This window comes from Crinia signifera, chromosome 2, assembly GCF_055691185.1.
Source record: "Crinia signifera chromosome 2, ASM5569118v1, whole genome shotgun sequence".
NCBI classification, from domain to species: domain Eukaryota; kingdom Metazoa; phylum Chordata; class Amphibia; order Anura; family Myobatrachidae; genus Crinia; species Crinia signifera.
The window spans coordinates 224190492-224212761 of record NC_139218.1 but is presented as its reverse complement, the minus strand read 5'-3'; the positions used below and the strand labels follow the sequence as shown (position 1 = coordinate 224212761).

General features: G+C 45.3%; 1 protein-coding gene across 18 annotated transcripts in view; it reads left to right on the top strand.

Annotated features, from left to right (window-relative positions):
- TEX14 (testis expressed 14, intercellular bridge forming factor) overlaps positions 1–22270 on the top strand; it is a 165425-nt gene that overhangs the window by 133265 nt on the left and 9890 nt on the right. For 16 of the 18 annotated variants that reach the window (XM_083173882.1, XM_083173875.1, XM_083173877.1 and 13 more), the window contains 5 exons: positions 5171–5261; positions 11106–11221; positions 11982–12133; positions 13805–13898; positions 17607–17657. In XM_083173882.1, coding sequence (XP_083030008.1) covers positions 5171–5261; positions 11106–11221; positions 11982–12133; positions 13805–13898; positions 17607–17657 — 504 coding nt within the window. Of the gene's footprint in view, positions 1–5170; positions 5262–11105; positions 11222–11981; positions 12134–13804; positions 13899–17606; positions 17658–22270 lie in introns of those variants that run through there. The other 2 variants (XM_083173892.1, XM_083173891.1) reach the window with 1 other exon arrangement.

The window sequence follows — 22270 nt, the reverse complement described above, 5'->3', positions numbered from 1 at the left end:
AACACTGGCCCTGATAGATCGCTCAGCACACAGCGGTGACACATCGATGTGTGCTAAGCAATCATGCTGAAGCGTTTTGAACGATCTAGAATCACTCAGAATACTTCAGCATCGCTACGCGTGTAGGCCCCTTAAGAATTGTGTTAATTAATTGTTACCTGTGCTCTGTTTTAGTTCTTCAGTTATTGTCATGGTTAGTTCTGTTTGCCCTGTATTATTCTGTGTGCCATATGTACAGCACTGCGAACAACTTGAGGCGCCTTATAAATAAAATGTAGTAATAATAATTCTCTTCCTGCTCTTTCCTACACTACATTCACTGTACTACTTGTGGGTCAGTAATTTGATTGTTTTAGCAGTAAACTAATCCAATTCAATATTTTGTATTATAAAGTCAAATTAAGATTTTTTGAACTAAAGAGTTATGTTGTTCAGTGTTTTACACTATTCACGTAATACTTTTACTATAATGTAATATCACACAAATTAATTTCTAACATAAGACAGTAAATTGAAGACATGGTTCCTAATGTTTGCCTTTCATAAGGCCCAACACACACAGTATGGGCCTGGTGCAGACCCAATCGCTGGGCTGTGTTCGCATTGCAGCATGTGTCTTGCAGGAGCGTGTGCACACGCTCCTGCTATCCATTCACTTAGCATTGGATACCCTTGGGAGTGCCTATGAGCTCCATGCCGCTGCATAGCATTACCACAATTGTGACAAAGAAAAAACGACACCACAAAAGGACACATCTGTATAACTTTATTCATTATTGGAACATACAGGTAAAATGCACTCCCAGTAGTAGGGTTACTATGTACCGTGTGAAGCCTTTTTCGAAAGGCACGTGTATGAGGTGATGGGTGGAATTCTCAGGTACATTGCCTGATTGCTACGGTGTGGTCCCAAGAGGATACGGCTTACCATCTTCTTTAATACATTACATATCTTAGGTCTTTTTCATGGTGTGAGGAAATGGGAGGGGATATATTATAAAACAAACTAAGAAATCTTTCAATTTATACCTTTATAAGGTGAGCTGATCAGGAGAGGAGGAGTTTTTAGTGTTGAGTTATATGATACACATAGGCGTGCACAAGGGGGGTGCCGTGGGTGCACAGGCACCTCCTAATGGCCGCCAGCACCCCCACACGATTGCACGCAAAATTGATTTGTGGCCGGCAGCGGTCAGGACAGCATTACTTGCCTACCGCCGCCGGTCTCCAGCCCGCACGCCAAACAGATCATGGCGGCCGGGTGTTGCTGCTGCGGTGCACGGACCTGAGAAACCGCCTGGTCTCCATTGAAGTCCGCCCCTATAGACGTCACGGCACACAATGCTGTAATGCCACAGCGCGCACCCGGGCTGTCCTCCCGCCCACACTCCCGTCCTCCTGCTGCGTCCTCTTAGATCCAGCTGCTGCTGCACGCCACAGCGCCGTCACTCAGCACCTCTGTCCTTACAAGTGATAGCCACGCTGAGCAGGAGCCAGCGTGAGCTGCAGCCAGGCATCTAGTGTTCCTCCTAGGAGGAAGCAAGATACAGTAGGTTGCTATTTGCTTTGCTTGCTGAGACAAGAAAAAACAGTAATGAAATTGTAAAGTAATAAATGTGCAAATGACATAGCACATTGAGCACTGTACTACTGATTGAATTTACTGTGGTGGGTAGGAGCGGCTGCAGCACTCACTGAGTGTCTGTTGCAGGGGAGAGAGGGCCAAGGGGGGAATATACAGTATTGTAACAAACTCTTTGCTTGATGCTTAATTGGTTGGTGCTTTAAACCCTTATTCACATTTGCTGATCACTGCCGACGGCAATATTGGGGGGAGGGGGACAGCATCAGCAAGTGCATAGACACTTGATGATGCTGGCCGCAAGGGGGCTGATATGTCAGGTGGAAGCGATGGTCATGGTGCAGCATGACTGTCATTAATGTGGACTCCCTTGTCCGAACATGTTTGGACAAGGAAGAGGGTCGTTAATGAGGTACAGCATACACACTAGGCAATATTGGTCACACTATTGCTCAGAAAGCCCTTTCTGAGAGATATTGTGACCAATATTGCATAGTGTATATGGGGCTGATATCCCTGCTTTGTCATATTTAACATAGGCGTGCGCACAGGGGGTGCCGGGGGTGCACAGGCACCTCCTAATGCCCGCCGGCACCCCCCACGCGATTGCACACAAAATTCGCAGCTGCACCCGTTAGCCGGCGGCGGTCAGGACTGCATTACTTGCCTGTTGCCGCCGGTCTCCAGCCCGCAGTAGAAGCATAACACGGCGGCCGGTTGTGCCTAGTCCTGAAGCGCTGGCTGGGCCGTGGGCTCCATTCAAGTCAGCCCCCGACCCCGCCTCTGTAGACATCACAGGCTAGCGTGCACAACGCTGTGACGTCACAGCACGCACCCGTACTCCTGCCCGCGCTCCCGTCCTTTTGCTGCCTCTGAGAGTCAGCAGCACGCGCACCACAGGCAGGCCAGGCAGTGGCAGTGATATCCACGCTGAGCAGGAGCCAGCGTGAGTCCTGACCTGCAGGCAGCCAGTATTCCTCCTAGGAGGAAGCAAGCTAGGTCAGGTATTTATTCTTTGCTTGGTGAGGAAAAAAATTAGCATTTAACTTGTAAATGAATGTGAAACTGACATGCACATAGAGTACTGACTGATTTTACTGCTGTGGTCGGTAGGAGCTACTGCAGCAGTCACTGAGAGAGGGCCAAGGGTGGAATATATTGAAACAAACACTGATGGACTATAGGTGCCCGTACATGGTGCATTTTTACCATGCAATGCGATGTGCGCTCTTGCATGCATCCCCCATGACACAGTACAAAAATTTAGTTTGCATGCATTGATGCCCAGTAGGCGGTGATAGACACGCCCAGTAGGCGGCGATAGACACGCCCCTCCAATTGTGCACCCACTAATAAAATGGGCTGCGCACGCCTATGATATTTAATATAATTTCGTTTGCATTGATGCCCAGTATGTGGGGATAGACACACCCAGTAGGCGGTGATAGACACACCCAGTAGGCGGTGATAGACACGCCCCTCCAATTGTGCACCCACTAATAAAATGGGCTGCGCACGCCTATGATGATACATAAATATTTGTGGACCTTTTTCCCCTTTCTTTGTAAACACTGTATATAAGAGGTTCTGAAATGGAAGAACAGCTCTTGGTGGCCTTTGTTTACCAACCATGTACTACAGATCTAGCTTGTGATCTCTGCAGTGATCTGGTGGGATCCCGGATAGAGCCTTGAGAGCAAGAGCAGAATGATTTCTTGGTAACTGGTGGTTTATATACTTACCGCTTGTTAATATTCTTACTTGCTTGTTATTGGTCCTGTTCTAGCCATGCCACTGTTCGTTAATTTAGCTTATGTTTAACTTTTCTGTTTATGATTTTGGTGATCTTTGATTGTTTGCGATTACTCTGTTTGCAGCTGCTAACCAGATTGTGTCTTGATTATACCCTCTTACCACCAGCCCTGAACCTTTCTAGTTTAATGTTTCACGCCTTAACTTCCTTCCCTCATCAGTTACTTTTATATACTCTCTACTTAGGCTCCTATAGCTGATTTCTGCATTATTTCTGACTATACATTGTCTCATACATTGGCCCTTATTCTGGTTCACTCGCAAAGGCAAATTCCTTCTCAATTGGACAAAACCATGTGCACTGCAGGGGGGACAGATGTAACGTGCAGGGAGAATCAGATTTGGGTGGGATATTACTTCAAAGTGAGATCTATATTGCAGTGCAAAAATAAAGCAGTCAGTATTTACCCTGCACAGAAACAAAATAACTCACCCAAATCGAATTCTCTCTGGACAAGTAACATCCCCTCCCCCCTGCAGTGCACATGGTTTTGTCCAACGAGAATGAATTTGCCTTTGCGACTGAACCAGAATAAGGGCCCTTGTCTCATACATACACTGCATGTCTGTGTTTCTTTTGTTTATTTTTTATAAACTTTTACCCATATTGAAGGCCCACACTGGGCGATTTTGTGCTGAAAGTAGCTCAGTTTCACTGCTTGAGCTGCTTTCAGCAGGAAAGCTGCCCAGTGTGTATGTGCAGGCGATGACGGTGAGCGATGATCTGCGCTCCCGCACCATCGCTGGCGGCCACCGTTCATCTGCTGGTATTATGAGCAGACTGAACAGCTTTCCATAGAGTCCTGCTATGGAAAGCCTTTTACACCGGTGAAAATCACTGGGCAGAGAGAGAAAAAATCACTCAGTGTGTATGCATCATAAGTCTTGCTGACAACAGCGTACCAGCGGTAGCATTGAGCTGTATAAAAAGGGGTTGCAACAAATATGTTCACAGGCTCAATCTCTTGGATTGGCTAAATACTGGGTGCAGATTTCATATCGCGATAAAATGCCAATGGACACTATAGACTGATCATCCAATACTGTAGAGACTGCAAACCAAAAGACAGTAGCAGGGGTCATCAACCTGGATGTGGTTAAATCTCCAAAGCAGCCTTGTAAATACTTTGTTTTACAGCACACAATCCATCCTTTATTTATATCATCTAAAGAGTTATTATTCAATCCAAAATTGGTGTGATTCTACTAAAAAATGTTCTTTGACTGTTAGCTAATGTTTGTGCAATTGGTGTTTATGGTGGCTTTCACCAGGGTCTCCTGAAAGGAGCATATACAATACTGTATGAGTGATCTCTGTCAAATTGCATCAATTACTATGTTTTCACATTTATGGAAATATCCAACTAACACAGGTGATTCACAACCACTAGTAGGTTCGGCTGGGGCTATCTTATTAGTCAGCATCCTTTCCTCCGATAATCACTGTTATCAGGCATTATGCTTTGCATGTCTGAGGAATGCGAAGCAGAATTCCAATAAGCAGCCACTGGGACCCGTGATAGCACATGGGTGTGGGGATTTATTCGCTAATAGGTAACCGTGATAATGACCATTGGTCATAAATTGCAATATCTGGGCATTTGTATTGGCCAAATTGACGTTGGGGATAATAGGATATCCCTCTAAGCAATCTTTATATTCCCCATGTCTATGTCATGTATTGCTTTTGGTAACTGATATAAGGTGTATCCATAGGGAGTTGCAAGATCCCAAACTTCTAACAGACTGTTTTTTTGTTTACATATTTGCTTACAGAAACAAAATCATTTTTATATTGGACTGAAAACAAAACATTGCAAAGGAATATGCCAGAGCCCACCAAACTTGCTGAATCTTCAAATTCAAGGTAAAATATAACTAATATAACTACAGTATATGTGTTTACAATTATTCATATTTGCTCCTTAGCTGTATCCTATTTAAACATGTTTACTGCTGTACATTTACTCTAAAGGCCCCCATACTCCTAAGGACAATTCAGCCCTGATTTCCCCTGAGCTTCCCCGGCAGCTCCCCGGGGGAGCTTGATGAGATTTGGCACTTGATGTGTCATTTTGCGATTTATCACATGTAAAAATCTGGGGAGCTGCAGGAGAGCTAGCGGTCCGTGGGAGCGGGGAGCAGTCCGAGGAGGGGAGCGTCAGGAGCAGGCTGGGAGTGTGGGGGGGGGGCGCAGCAGTAGCAGGCTGGGAGTGGGGATAGGTCCAGGGGAGCGGCACGAGATGTAGCGGCAGGCAGGGAGCGGGGACTGCAAATGCAGAGACGGGGGGGGGGGTTGTGGCGGGAGAATAGAAAGAAATCCTATTCAAAAGACTGGGTGGCCGCTGAGCCACCGCCCCCCCCCCCCCCTCCCCGCTCCCTGCCTTCCGCTACATCTCGTGCCGCTCCCCCAGAACGGTCCCCACTCCCAGCCTGCTCCTGCTGCTCCCCCAGACGGCTGCACATAATTTATCTTATGTGCAGACCGTCCGACATCCGGATCAGATCGGATGTCATACCCTACGCAATTTAGCCAATTTCACCCGATTTCTCTGCCCAATTCTCCAGAATCGGTTGAAATCGGGGCCAAATCGCGTAGTGTATGGGGGCCTTTACAATGGCATGTTGCAGAAGTGTCACATACTGTGCATGGCAGAACATTCCTGTGATGCACAGTAAGAGGGAGATCAAATAATGACGCGTAACAGAGGCAACATGAGGAATTGGATGATAAAACAAACATATGGTAGTAGACTTTGCAGGGTGTTCAAAGCCCTTTTCTATTCAGTGCTGCCATTACTGACAGCATTGAAGGCGGTTTCCAACAAAACAGATCCGGCTTTAAAACAAGTTGGATCTGTTTTGTTGTAAACGTCCACGGATTATCCAATTAACGGCTGATTTTTTTTTACAATCCGTGGACGTTTTCGCCAATCCGCAGAGTTTCCAACACTCGGCAGCCAGAACATTGGATTCCTGCTGTTGAGTTACAGTGGAATGGAATGAACACGTCCCAAGATTCCGACTGTCGGAACGTCTGGATTGAATACCTCCCTATGAGGTAATGTTGGCATGAGAACTTGCGGTTAGCATTAAAGTTATAAAGGAACATACATGGACAAGTTTATTAAAGATGTAGGAATGTTTGGGAGCACTTCTATGAACATACAATATGCAGAGACACAAATGTCATATGGAGCCTACATTTAAAGGTCCATACACACTGGGCGACTATGCTCAGCATGTATGGACAGCGATTATGCCAATCATCGCTGCGGGGAAAGCCACTCAGTGCATACACACTGAGTGGCTTTCCCCCTTCCCGGCGCCAACGGAGGGGGGAGGACGGCTTTGCATAGCGCAGCGCTGTGCAAAGCCGTCCTAAAAGCCGCTCATCTGCTAATATAACCAGCAGATGAACGGCTTTCCCGGCGATGATGCGGGAGCGCGCAGCAGCGCTCATGGCTGGGGCATACACACTGGGCGGCTTTGAGCTGAAAGCCGCTCAAACTGGGTGTTTTGAGTGACTTTCAGCTCAAAGTTGCCCAGTGTGTATGGGCCTTAAGTGAAAAACTGGGTCGTTGTCCTAAGCACCTTTACTCTTAGCCAGTGAACTATCCCACGCATCAATCTTACTCCCACAGGTCTCCCAAACAACTGACAGACAATCATTGTCAATAATACACTGAAGTCTAGTTACCTAACAAAGGGCCTAATTCAGACCCCATCGGACGGAGCCAAATTCAGTTTCCAGTGGTGGGGGTATGCACATGTGTATCGCACTCGCCGAGGTGTTTGCACGGATAAGGGAGGGAAGGGTACAGCCATGGGCCAGCAGCAGGGGAACTCCCAGCATTTTATGGTTGTCCTTATGTAAACACTAAGCGTTCCCCTGGGAACGCAGGTGGGTCAATGCCTTCTCGCTGCAGGCAAATTGCATCAGTGCCTGCCCCCTTTTAGGCCCTCTCAGGCGGTAATAAAAGTAAGTTCAAACTGACTTTTATTATGGAAGGGGAGAAAAATCATTCGATGGTCAGCGACCATCAGATAATTTCTCTCTCCTTCAGCTGCATGTGAGGGGAGGTGTTCTCATACACATCCCCTCACATGCTAGCGAGGGGGGCGGTGTTGACCTGTCCGCTAGTATACACAGCCTAGAAACAGGTCTGAATAAGGCCCAAAGTTCACTGCTGGATAGGACATTCAGGGGCCCATTTAATGAGGCTCTCATTTACAATGCAGTCTGGGCGGAATGTTACCGCCCAGGATTGCATTATAATATGTGGGGATGTATGTCCCTGCACACGTTTTTCTAGACATGCCTGCGTTTTTCTTAACACTTCCACTAAATGGCCGGTTTCCACCCCCACACGCCTTCCTTATGTCAATCACCTTGCAAACACTGTGTAAAGGGTATAGTATCCCTTCTGCATATATGTAATCGTGCTATGAATGTAAAGGGGCATACAAACAGGGTGATGTATACTTAGTTCTGTGCTGAGCTATGTACAGGCTTCATCACCCATGCACACATAGCGATGTGTTTGTGTATGGGTGATCTGTGCTAACTCAGTGTTTTTTATGCACATGCAGGTGATCTAGATTTTGACTGCATGTGCTAAAGAAATGAGCGGGTGATGCCCCTTAACACAACTAGATCAAAGACTATGTAGTCAAAATCGCATAAAAAGTTAGCAAAATCGCACAGTGTTCAGCCTCATGAGATCCTGATGCAGGACCCGGTAATCGCATGGCTATATAGACTTTGCAGGCAAGTCTATCTTGATTATGTCGCCAATATGTACCCAGTTCATTTTAAATAGCATTTACACCCAGGGCCGGTGCAAGGCACCGGAGCGCCCCAGGCGGTGGAGGTGGTGGTACCTGTGTAAAAAACTTGCGGCGCCGGCGTCCCTGCAGTGTTGGAGCGGGCAGGGGTGTCCTTGCCGCGGGGGAACCTGCGGCGCTGTCATTGTGTATAAAGCTGGCGGCGGCCGGCGGGGTCCCTGCAGGGAATAGAAAATAACTAGCGCTTCCCGCGCCGCACGCATAGCGCTAGTTATTTTCTATTCACTGCAGGGACCCCGCCGGCCGCCGCCAGCTTTATACACAATGACAGCGCCGCAGGTTCCCTCGCGGCACGGACACCCCTGCCCGCTCCAGCACTGCAGGGACGCCGGCGCCGCAAGTTTTTTACACAGTTCGCTAACCCTCCATGCTGGGGGTGAGGGGCGAACTGCCGCCCTCCAGGTGCCTGTTTACACCACCTGAAAACCTGGGTTTTTGTGCGCTCCTGTGCAAAAACCTGGGTTATTTAGGCTGGTGTAAAAGCGATATCACACTTGAGAAATACCTATGTAATTCAGAAAATTACTGGGATGACATTTTTAACCTGGTAATTTGCTGCTCAGTGTAAAAGGGGGTCAGATTGCACCCGGCAAAATGACCCAGCACTCAAAATGCTGGGTAATTTCCAGGTCGCAGGGGTTTAATTAACCCTTTAAGTGCCAAGTAAATTTGTCAAAATAGGTGTAAAAATTGGCAAGAATGTTTTTTTATTCATTGTAATGACCTGTAATGCTTACCTTATATAGGAAATGGGATACGGTCGTATTGTCGACCCGACTTAGGTCAACCGTCATTAGGTCGACACCGTTGGCTCGACAGGCAACAAGGTCGACAGGGTTCTAGGTCGACATGGATGAAGGTCAACAGGTGTCTAGATCAACATGGGACAAGGTCGACATGGTTTTAGGTCGACAAATGCGTTAGGTCGACATGGGTTAGGTCGACTGGTTGCGAGGTCTACATGGGTTTTTTCACTGTTTTTTGAGCCGACATGTGCCGACAGGCGGTATTTCATGCCCTACCATCCACTAGGGCGTGATGGGAGAATAAAACAGTGTGCCGAGCATAGCGAGTGGCTGTGGTTGACTTCTAACTGTGTCCATGTCGACATTCGGGTAAAAAAACTGTGAAAAAACCCATGTCGACCTGTCGACCTAACCCATGTCGAGCTAACATTTTTGTCGACCTAACGCCATGTTGACTTAGAACCCTGTTGACCTTGCTGCCTGTGGACCTAATGACTGTCTAAGTCGGGTCGACAATACTATCCACACCCATAGGAAATATAATGTTTTGGTACTTGTTTCCTAGCACGGCCACAACGATCATAATCGCGGTCATCGGGGGTAAAATCGGGGCCATCGCGGGCATCGCATGCGCAAAAAAATCGGGTGCGATGGGCCAGACGCGATGCCCGCGATTTCCCCATAGAGAACAATGTTAAATGCCTCAATTTACCCGCGATGACCACGATTTCCCATAGGAAACAATGTGAAATGGCTCAATTTACCCAAATTATCATAGGAACAATGGTAAATGGGCCAAAAACACCCCTGAACATTGAAATGTCCCCCCAAAAGTAGTTTACGCCACCACGTGATCAACGTGAACCTGAAGCGTGGCGAGCGCAGCAAGCCCGCGAGGGGCGGCGGTACGCGTCCTCCGACCTTTTCATACCCCTACTATCCACTAGGGCGTGGAGTGAGAATAGAATAGTGTGGCGAGCGCAGCGAGCCACCGTGCCCGAAGCGTGGCGAGCGGACGCGGATACCTGTGAAGCATGCTAAGGGACGCGTTTACCTGTGAAGGTATCCGCGTCCCCTCGCAGGGCTCGCTGCGCTCGCCACGCTTTGGGCTCGATGGCTCGCTGCGCTCGCCACACTATTCTATTCTCACTCCACGCCCTAGTGGATAGTGGGGGTATGAAAAGGTCGGAGGACGCGTACCGCCGCCCCTCGCGGACTTGCTGCGCTCGCCACGCTTCGGGTTCGGGTTCACGTTCATCGCGGGGTGGCGTGAACTACTTTTGGGGGGACATTTCACTGGTCAGGGGGGTTTTTTGGGCTTTCTGGCCCATTTACCATGCTTCCCTATGATGATTTGGGTAAATTGACCCATTTAACATTGTTTCCTATGGGAAATCGGGGGCATCGCGGCTAAATTGAGGCATTTAACATTGTTACCTATGGGGAAATCGCGCCCATCGCGGGTGGACCATTTAAGCATTTTTAGGCGCACACGACGCGACCGACCCGATTTTTCACTGTTTTCAATGCATTTCAATGGGAAAATCGGGGGCATCACGTCGGTCGCGTCGCAGGCCACTAAAATTACCCCCGATGGCCAAGATTTGTGGCCGTGCTAGGAAACAAGTACCAATGTTTTTTTAACACAACATTTTTTATTTGTATTTATGTGACAAATATGAGCGATGGTTGAATTTTTTGTGGATAATTTGCGCATCTCACAGAGATGTTGGCACTCAAAGGGTTAACACTGGCTCCTACTTTGAAATTAGTCTTAACTTGAGCAAATGCGTAGTGAAAAAAAGGACTGTTATCTCTAATACTCAAACCTGGCTCAATTACAGTGTCCTTATCACCAGTTATTTGTAAATAAAATATTTTTTTATCAAGTTATATCACAGTATATGTTTTGCTAGTTAATATAATAAACTAATTTTATACACGTGTGTTTTCTAGGGGCATTTATGAATCGCTATTAGTGACTGATATTGGTTCTTTTGAAAACCTAGCAAAACCGCTATTATCTTCTAGATCTAGACTTTACTTGGTAGTACACAACTATTTGTGTAACTTGTTTATATAAACGTTGCCTTTAAACACTACTGTGCATTATATAGGTCTATTATTGATGTTGAGGAATTATCAAGCATTTCCTGTGATTACAAAACTCCTTCAAGGAATCTTACTGCATCCACTGATGCTTCTGCCAGACACAGCACTCCATACAATGCAGGTACTGTACCTTTACCATGTAATACATGAATAATTGTTATACCATTTGATCCTTTATATATTTATATTCTGTTAGAGGCAACAGCAAGTATTGGTTAGTGACAATCTCTTTGTAGAGATAGATGTATGTGGAACATGTGATGATCACATTGTTATCTACCATCCGGAATATACAATTCTTGAATTGTTATAAGCAGGTCTAAAAAAAGTGAGAAGTAACGCTGAGGGGGCGTACCATGTGCCAACCAGAAGGTGTGTCTAGTTCCATATATGAACCAGAGTCAGATTAAGGGGGGGGGGGGCAGGGTGTCAGTGCCTCCTGTTTTAGGGGGCCCTTTGGCCAGAGTGATATTTATTTTCTTCTAACTCACCATATTTGAAAATAAATGTGATGCCTATGCAATAACTTCCAAATGCAATTTAATCCACCTACAGTGAGACAGATGGGGGTGTATGAGCCTGGTATAATCATGGCCCTGAGGTTAATTTTTTTAAATTACTTTTTAAGTGTCATGATTATTGACCAGCAAGTATTTATTAGTATTGTGAATATTAAATGTTTCTCTCATACGAAAGGTGGCCACTGGTTAAGTCAATTAATGCACCTTAATTAACAAAGCAATATATTTTGTGATGTTTATGTGTTTATTAATAATGTGATTAATAATAAAGCAAAACCAAATATATACTTAGATTTAAATATACACATTAAAATATTGTGTTTTTTTCCTAAATGAAAAATTAAACATTTTGTTTTACAGATAATATAGAAACTGGCTGTAAAGTAACATTTCCACAGGAGAACCGACTGAGAAGCTCTGACACTTATTACGGGACAGGTCTTGAATCTGCACCATCATATGAGAAAACTTCCACCAGAACCTCAGAAGAATTTTTATCTGCCTTAGCAACAGTAAGTGAAAGTACAGTAGTTTAGCTGGTAGGGATATGTTTAATTATTTCCATCAATAGAAATTTGGAAAAAAATACATTTATATTTCAGCCCTTGAAGTGAAACTGCACACATTGCGTTTTCAGAATTCCTAACCACCTGCTCAAAGACAAATCCATATATCCATCTGTTACACTACATTTCGCTAGAAAAATATACACCCTTTCACACACATACAATACTTGTAAATGTTGCACTAAGCACTGATTCAATATACATTGTTTTTTTAGGGAATTTTTATATTAAAAATCATCTCTTTGTAAATGTGTGTGTTAGGAGGAAATTCAATTGAGGATGATGGGTGCGAATTGCCGTTTCCAAGATGTTTAAATGCCTGTCACACCAGGGGTCTGAGTCGCAGAGACTAAGACCTCTGGTGGGGACCTGGACTGATACCGGAATCGGGGAGGCTGCAGGAGACCCCTGCACATTCACTTGCGCGACAGTGCACACAGAGGCAGGAAAGAGTCAGTGGTAAAATACAACTGGTATATTGAAATGCAGATAGGTTGTAATAATAACAGGCAGTAACGTTTGCAAGGTGGAAGTCTCTGAATAATATAACACAGGAACAGGTAATGCAATACGTTACTGTAGATGTGAGATAATGATTCGATGGTGGAACATCGGACTTGAGATGAACTCACAGAAGTAGAACTAACAAAAGCACCAAAAATACACTGTGCTGATGGATTGGGTAATTAGCTCACACCTCTCACGTTTTTCATAAGGGCACAAGACACATAAATTGCGTACAAGAAATACTTTATCGAAATATGTAATAATCACCAAAAATAATAGTAACACAATATAGAAATTTATATATATATAAATATATATATTTCTATACTTCACCGGGGTGCCAATACGTCGGCGAAACCGGTCAGAGCGGGGGGCGTGATGGGGGAGAGTGTACACCCTAATCTAGTGACAAATAGCAAAAATTGTGGTTAAAATTGAAAACAAGGAACATTGCATAAATGTGCAGGTTGCACAGCGATCTGGTAACACGTCTGAAGAACACAATCAGTCTAACAATGTTAATAATCAATTAATGTTAATGATCTATAAATCAGGGCAAGTAACAATGGTCATGGACTGAATTAATGCAAAGCATACACTTCAAACACAGTGCTGATAAACAGCCAATTAGAGAAAACTCGTTCATTTTATATCGGATAGAGTGTAACAGATGTTTGAATCTTTTGAAGTGCCTTGCAACAGGTTGCTCGGCACCTTTACCTTCAAGTGCAGCCCTTATGGTGGACCTGTGATTCGCAATTCTTTCTTTAAATTGGGCGATTGTTTTACCAATATACAGTATGTGGACGGGTCTCCTTTCGTCACCAATTAAGCAATTGATTCGATTTTAAGTGGATATGTGCCTACTAATTGTTTTTATTTGTTATTAATATATATAGTATATATGTATCCTATATTGTGTTATTATTTTTTATGCATGCAAAGTTCATTTATAACAAGACTAATTAAGCATACAAAAAATATTGTGGTTATTCAGAATTACAAATGGTAGGTTTTTAAAAATGTTATGAATTCATCTTAACTGTATGTGTTGGCAAAAAAAAGATCAGATAATATATACATAAAAATTAATCAATTCTATTTTTACAGAGTGACTGTAATTCTGTGAGCTTACTTAATAAAAAGATGTTGAGCCTACCTGCCCATAATGCCAATACCACACCTGGCAAGAGCCAAGAGTTAGGTACAGTATGTTATTAATTTATGTTTTTAATACTATATATCAGGGGTTCTCAATCTCGGTCCTCAGGACCCCACAGAGTTTACGTTTTCCAGGTCACCCGGCAGGTGCACAGGTGTATTTATTACTCATTGACACATTTTAAAAGATCCCAGGTGGAACTAATTATTTCACTTGTGATTCTTTGAATTCACCTGAAAAACATGCACTGTGTGGGGTCCTGAGGACTGAGTTTGAGAACCGGTGCTGTATATTAATGATTTGAATATTGTTTAAACTGCTCAAGTTAATTTAATCATGTTTTTTTCAAGATTAATATTGCACTTTTACTAGCATATTTGTTATAAATATGGCAAAATCAGGTGTTTGTCAAGATTGTGGCCATGTTTACTGTAACATTACTAAAGCTACCCTGTTAGCTTACTCCAAATTGCAATCTTATAGCTTGCAGAAGTTAAGGGGTGTACATACGCTTCGATTTTGACAGGTTTTCGATTTGACTTTCCTTATAGAAGCAAAAACAAATCAAAATCGAATGGTTTTTAAGATGCTTGCGATCTGCATTCGATTCATAGATTCGATGCGCGCTCCCAGTTTCTTTATATTGAAAAGAAAAATAGACTGTGCAGGCAAGGAAATATTGAATTCAATACAGTAAATTCGAATGTGTACACTGCGCCTTGAATGCAAAATCGATATTGAATACAAAGTGCAGATCGAATGGAAAGCAAAGGCCAAACTCAAAAGTGGGAAGAATTGGGGAAATCAAAAGCAAATCGAATCGAAAGTAAATCGATGCATGTGTACATACCTTAAAGCACACTAAACATGTATAGTGTTTGCACATTTTTCTGGTTACAGATACTGAAATAAAGCCATCTTTTCTTTACATTGCATTTAGTTTTGGCATGAGGACCCTCTGTGCTTTTCTTGTTGACAGCATTCTTAACCACATGCCACTCAAACATCCCACAATGCAAAACATCACATAGGGGTAAATTTACTAAGATGGGCATTCTATTTGAGATGGGAGGTTGCACATAGCAACCAATCAGATTCTATCTATTATCTAGGAGGTGTTAAATAAATAAGAAGTAGAATCTGATTGGTTGCTATGTTCAACATCCCATCTTCAATAGACCAAGTTACATTTGCGGGACACACACTGCACATCATGTGAGCCCACACTCTCACTCACGCTCATAGACCTCCCTTGTTTTTGTTTTTTTTGCATTATAGTGAAATCCGATTTGTATGCTTCTGAAGAAAAAAAAACAGATAAAGCACATCAATCTGCAGGATGAATAAAATAACAATTACCATCTGTTTTCTGTTTTGTTTTCCACACACACACACACACACACACACACACACACACACGAGATGTAGAGCAATCAGCGGCACTCAATCAGGTTTTTTTAAGTAAATATATTTGTCAAAAATAGGACCAATGTTTCGGGGTTTTGATCACCCCTTTGTCAAGGTGCAAGTGAGACAGGGCACATGAAAAGCTAAATCTTTGGACTCAGAGCCTGATTCAGACCTGATCACACTAATTCCTGCCTTTGTGCATAGCTGCAAATTCAATCGCAGCCATGCACACATGGAGAAATCCATTCAACATTGAATAGACTTCCCCCTTTTTGCAGTGCCAAGTAAGCTAGGTCTTAACTCGGCGCTGCAATGGCAGTGGTGTGAAGGAGCGGCCCTCCCTCCCAGCAGGCGGTGAACACCCAGAAAATGCATGCACCGAAGCAGCTGCCCGCTGTCAATCACACAGCTTGTGGCCAGCGATCGCAGGCATTCAGAGCCTGTGATCACACAGAGGGCTTGCGCATGCGCACGGAGGACCATGGGCATGCGCAGTGCTCCGATGATCAGCAGGGCTGCAAATTCCCAGCACTGGGATCAGGGTTGAATCTAGCCCTCAGAGCTATTCACATGCCCCGCGCATCCACCAAAACTTTCAAGTTCAACCATTAGATTAGGAAGGGATGTCATTGGTGTTGCTAGGGTCAAAAGTACATAATTCACAAACAATTAATTATATTGCATCCCCTTCAGCAGGATCCCTCAAATGTCTGGGTTATCCTGGATTCTGGCAATGGCCTAGTGCCATTACCTAGGGCAATAATCAACGAGTCCATTAGTAAATACTAAAGCTGTCGGGCCACAACAAAGTGATGCAGAAACCATAAGAATGCAGAGCTGGAAACATAAAACATAATTAAAATGCAGGGGGTGAGAGGATAATTATTTATTTATTAGCAGTTTCTTCAGCACTTTACAGAGTCCCTGCCCCAATGGAGCTTACAATCTATATTCCCTACCACATGTACATGCACACACAGACATGTGGGAGCCAATTAACCTACCAGTATATTTTGGGATTGTGGGAGGAAACCGGAGTACCCGGAGTAAACCCACGCAAGTACGGGGAGACTATACAAACTCTGCACAGTTAGGGCCATGGTGGGTATTGAACCCATGACCTCAGTGCTGTGAGGCAGTAATGTTAACCATTACACCATCCGTACTGCCCTAATAATCTAGTAGCCAACATTTTAGCAAACAGCCTAATATCAGAATTAATCAAGGAAATACACTATGATTGGTACTACGTGTGTGATCTTTTTAAAGGTTAAGGTATAACTATAATTACAGATTTCAATGATTCATGATTCAGGATGGAAATGTTCACCTGCCAGAATCCTGTTGAATACTGAAAGTAGATGTGGAGGGAGTGATGCAGAAAATGTCTTGTAGTATGCAGCCAGAAAAGGAGAAGGATGTGATTTCAAAGCTGCTTCTAGTTCTTCAACAGTAATGGAAGAATTTAGATTACAAATGCTGCATTAGATTGTTTAGGAAGATTACAAGAAAGCAAATTATTCTGAGGTAGTACAGAAGGCGGGGGCAAGTCACAATTGGATTTAGGCGAATTATACAAGGATTTATAGTAGTTGCAGAATAAGTGAATAGTAGTTACTGGGTCATAGCTAAGCACAACCTGCTCATCCCACAGGACTGCAATGGTTTGAGATGCCCTTTTGGCCTTCACTTGAGAAGTCAGAGATGCATTGGATGTATTGCTTTTTTTATCCACATGATTTTTCATTGTACTCTGACAGGATGGACTGAAGCTCTGTTCTGACACTGATGCTGTTTCAATACTGAGGGATAATGTGGGGAATAAGTTCTAGCTTTTCCAAATTATTAGTTCAATCTGTAATATGTTTAGTCTGTTCATTCTTCCTGTGAGAGGCAAATCTCTAATCACAGCACCTCTAATAACAGCCTTATGGGCTACCCATACCGTAGGGTAGTGAATCTCCTCAGAAGCGTCCATTTCAAAATATTCTTTAATTTGAGTATGAAGGAATCCCTTAAATTGAGATATTCAAAGAAGAGTTTAATTTAATCTCCAAGATGGATGACCACATCAGGACTTCAGTTGATCTATTGTAATAAACACCATTGAGACCATATAATGGGAACAATACCAACCTTTGTTAATACGTTCAGCTCACTACATCCTAATAACATGTTAATTCTAGAATAAGAATAATGTGGAGTAGAATAAAAGGTATACTCCAGAGAGGACAGGTAATGGGCTCTCCAAGTGTCGAAGAGACCAGCCTTGGCCACACTACCATGATACTTTCATAACTATACTGCTTTGAAATAAAGTGTAAACACTTTTTGTTGTAGGTTCCTCTGAAGATGCACTGCTAGAAAGCTATTGTTTATTGAATAGAACAGGTAAGTAAATAACAAATAAATAACACTAATAGGAAAGACTTGCAAAATATAAAGAAGTTATTCAGACAATTAATTTGGGAAAAAATGACATAAAATAAGCTTACTTAAATTACAGCATCTTAAATCTAATGAAGGAGAAGGCTTCCCAGATGTGCAATTATATAATAGAACTTCAATATTTTGATATTTGTCGGATTGGAAACACAAAAGTTAAATGTATGCTAACTTCTTTAGAACGAGGATTCCTTGATAATAATGACTTAATTTAATTTTTTCATCCACATGACCAGGAGATTTCCAACCAAATCAAAGATAATCCCCTGTTATGGAACACAAAAAAAATATTGCACATTGTTAGAAAACATGTAGGCGCTAATCAGGGGTGGATTGGGATGAAAAACCAGCCCGGGAAATTTATGGAAGCAGCCCTAATGGGGGTGGAGTCTGCTGAGGGGTGGGGTCTGTGAAAGGGGGCGGGATCCCTACTTATAGAGTAGGATTCCAGGTTGCATGCATTTGCGGCCTTTCTTGCAACTTTTGCTGCAGTTTCATCTGCAACTATATGCTAATGCCGTTACACTGCCCTGGTGCATCGCCGTGCACCAAATATATAAGGACTGGCCCCACAGGAAAATACAAAGACATTTGCACCAGCAGAAAAAAAAACCATACCTGACCCCCAATATGGAAAAAATAATCAATTTACCACCCCTCCTCCTCCTCCCCCCCCCCCCCCCCCAGATAAAACACTGGCTCAAATAGAAAACAATGATATTTACTGATAGCCCAAACAGGTAAAATAAATGTATTGACCCCTGACAGGTCAAACATTAACCATTAGCCCCCACAGGAATAAAATAAAACACATTGAGCTCCACACACAAAAAAAGTGTGGAAAGTGTATGTCCCTAGGGTGGGGGTACTGTGGCTAGGAGGACTTGGGGTAGCATGGACAGTGTATGTACCTGGGGGGCAGGGATATCGTCGGTAGTATATGTCCCTGGGGTGGTAGGGAGCTACTGTATAAGTCATAGAGGTATATTCTGGAAGCCAGGGGTTTGAGTGGATAGCGGCTATGTGTGGGTACTGTACAGTGAGGCCTGGAGGGGAGCAGTGGGCAGGCTGGAGTAGTAATAGAGAAGATAAGGGGAAAGGCTGGGAGCAGTAGTGGGAAGCAGAGGCAGGCTGGAGTAGTAGTAGTAGTGTGGATAAGGGGACAGGCTGGGAGCAGTAGTGGGAAGCAGCGGCAGGCTGGAGTAGTGGTAGTGTGGATAAATGGACAGGGGCCGGGTGGAGTAGTAATACAGAAGATAAGGGGACAGGCTAGGAACAGTAGTGGGAAGCAGGGTCAGGCTGGAGTAGTAATAGAGAAGATAAGGGGACAGGCTAGGAACAGTAGTGGGTAGCAGGGGCCGGCTGGAGTAGTAATAGAGAAGATAAAGGGACAGGCTGGGAGCAGTAATGGGAAGCAGAGGCAGGCTGGAGTAATAGTAGTAGTGTGGATAAGGGGACAGGCTAGGAGCAGTAGCGGTGGTGGTGGGGTACCTGTGTAAAAAACTTGCGGCGCCGGCGTCCCTGCAGTGCTGGAGCGGGCAGGGGTGTCCGTGCCGCGGGGGTACCTGCGGCGCTGTCATTGTGTATAAAGCTGGCGGCGGGGTCCCTGCAGTGAATAGAAAATAACTAGCGCTTCCCACGCCGCCTCGCGCATAGCGCTACTTATTTTCTATTCACTGCAGGGACCCCGCCGGCCGCCGCCAGCTTTATACACAATGACAGCGCCGCAGGTACCCCCGCGGCACGGACACCCCTGCCCACTCCAGCACTGCAGGGACGCCGGCGCCGCAAGTTTTTTACACAGTTCGCTAACCCTCCATGCTGGGGGTGAGGGGCGTACTGCCGCCCTCCAGGTGCCGGTGCCCTAGGCAAATTCCTAGAGCTGCCTAGTGGTGGCGCCGGCCCTGGGCCATGGCCTTACAATAGCGTGGTCTCAAAGGGAATGATGTAGAGAGGCAGTGGGTGACAGTAAAAAGGTAACAGGAAGAGGCAAAGAGTGATGTCTAAAAAAGTCAGAGACCAACAGGAAAGAGAGGGAAATGGGGAGATAGTGACAGTCACACCAGCGAAAGGTAGAGGGTGATGTAGTGGATGGTGGGGACGGATAGTGGGAGATAGAGTGGCAGTGGTTTACAGAGAGAGAGACAAAGGGTGATAGAGAGAAGCAGTGGGTGACCCCAGGGAGAGAGTAAAAGAGGTAGTAAGTGGATGATGCCAGGGGAAGGCAATGAGTGACAGAGGATGACAGGTAGAGGCATTGGATGACAGGAGAGAGAGAGAGGTGACAGAAAGAGATAGTGGGGAAGGTGGGGGGAAAGAGGGGAAGGGTGGAGGGGGATAGAGGGAAATGGGTAGGGAGAGAGGCGGAGAGAAGGGGAAGAGAAAGGAGGGGGATAGAAAGAGAGGGGTAGAGGGAAATGGAGATGGAGAGACAAAGGAAGAGAGGATGAAAGGGAGGGAGATAGAGAAGCTAAGGAGGGAGAGGGAGAGAGAGGAAGAGAGAGAAGGGAGAGAAGGAGAGGAGAGAGAAATAGAGAGGAAGTATAGGAGAAATCAGGTGTAAAGGAAGGGATAGAAAGGAAAAGAGTGATGGAGGGGTGGATAGAGAAAGAGAGGGAGAGTCGGAGAGAGAGAGAAAGAGGGAGTTATGTAACATTGGTGCAAGTGTGGTGTGAAGCAGCTTGTGAGGTAGAGGGCCATACTTCCACATCCTAAGCTGCGCTAGACCCCCCGACTTACCTCCGGCTGTCAGCTCCAGGCTGCTGCACGGCTCCCGCTTCTGGTTGCCAGCTCCCGGCAGCTGCGAGGGTCAGATCACATCTCCAGGCTCCTGCTTCTAGATATCAGCTTCCGGCTAGCACCAGGTTCATACCTCAGCTCCTGGCTCTTGCATAGCTCCCAACAGTCCCGAATTTAGCGGGACAGTCCCGATTTTCGGTGACTGTCCCGCTGTCCCACCCGCGGCCGGCAGTGTCCCGCCGGCGGGGGAGGTTGCCACGGGAGATAATCACTGTAATACCTCTCGCAGCAACCTCCCCCGCCCGCGGGACACTGCGGGCTGTGTCAATGTGCTGTGCCTGCCTATCGGCGCTGTGTGCGCATTGCCGCGGTGCTCCCTGGGGCACGGGGAGGACGTATAAGCACATGTGCGCACCCGCCGCACCGTGATAAGAGACACGGCAGGGGCTGCAGTGTCTTGTCCACTTCTCCCCCTAGCAGCTATTGTAGCTGCTACTAGGGGAAAACAGTACATCGTCATCGCCCCGCCCCCTATGACGTGTGACGCTGGCGTGCCGCCCAGCCACGCCTCAGTGCAGTCTAAATTGTTAGGAGGATCGTGGGCTGGCTGCTGGATAATTCTCCGTGTAAGCTGGGGCTGGCTTTTCTTTACTGTGCAAGTAAGCACTTCAATATAATTTATTATGTCAGATACTGCATATTTTAGATATATCTATATAGATATATAAATAAATTTATTTATATTTATTTATATATATATATTATTTATATATAGATATATCATAAATGTGCCCTGTAATATACCATATAGTTATATATAGTCATATAATTATCATATAGCTATATATAAGTGTATATTCAATGCTGATGGCGAGCTTGGACAGCGAGCAGCGCTGCCTGCTCGCTGTCACATCTCGCAGGGTCAGTATTCAACTGACCCCACTGCATACGCCGCTTCCTCCTCGCTTTTTGGAGCGAGGGGAAATTGGCGTATACGGCCGTTGAAACAGCGAGACTCTCCGCTAAATGCAGTGGGCTCCCTGCATTAGCCACAAGCCTCGCTGTTTGGGAACGTTGAATACAGGGAGCAGCTGGCAAGGGGGTTAAACAACGATGATCACTTGTTGTCTTCGATCCCCGCCGTTTAACCCCCTCGCCGGCCGCATTGATTATGTCACATAGAGTAAAGTATATGTTGTACATACCTCCCAACTGTCACGATTACAGCGGGACAGTCCCGATTTTCGAGTCCTGTCCCGCTGTCCCACCCCCGGCAGGCATTGTCCCGCTGCGGGGGGTGGTAGTTGGGAGACCCCCCAATCTAATAGAATAGACGCTGTGCGCATGCGCACAGCGTCTATTCTCGTATGAAAATGAGGTTGAGGCTAATTAGCATAAGCCGCGCCCTCATTTGCATACGCCCTGCCCCCTTTTGGGCGCGCGAATGTCCCTATTTCTTCCGTTCACAAGTTGGGAGGTATGCTCTTGCTTCTGGTGTCAGCTTCAGGCAGCTTTGAGGGTCAGGCTCCCGTCTCTAGCAGTCTGCTTCTGGCTCCCGCAAGGTTCAGACCCCGGCTCCCGTCTCTGGTGTCAGCTGCAGCTTAAACTAGATTTAAAAAAAAAAAAATCACCTAAATGACGGGGGGATGTTAGGGTAAAGTCCCTTACAGCCCTACCACAGAAGGCATTCTATATGGCATAGTCTACCCTCACAACACAGGACCCCAGACTCTCCCCTTACTATGTAGCATCCATCACCCCTCTCCCAGCACAACACCCCTCATTTAAAACCCCTCTTCAAGCACAGCACAGATCACAGC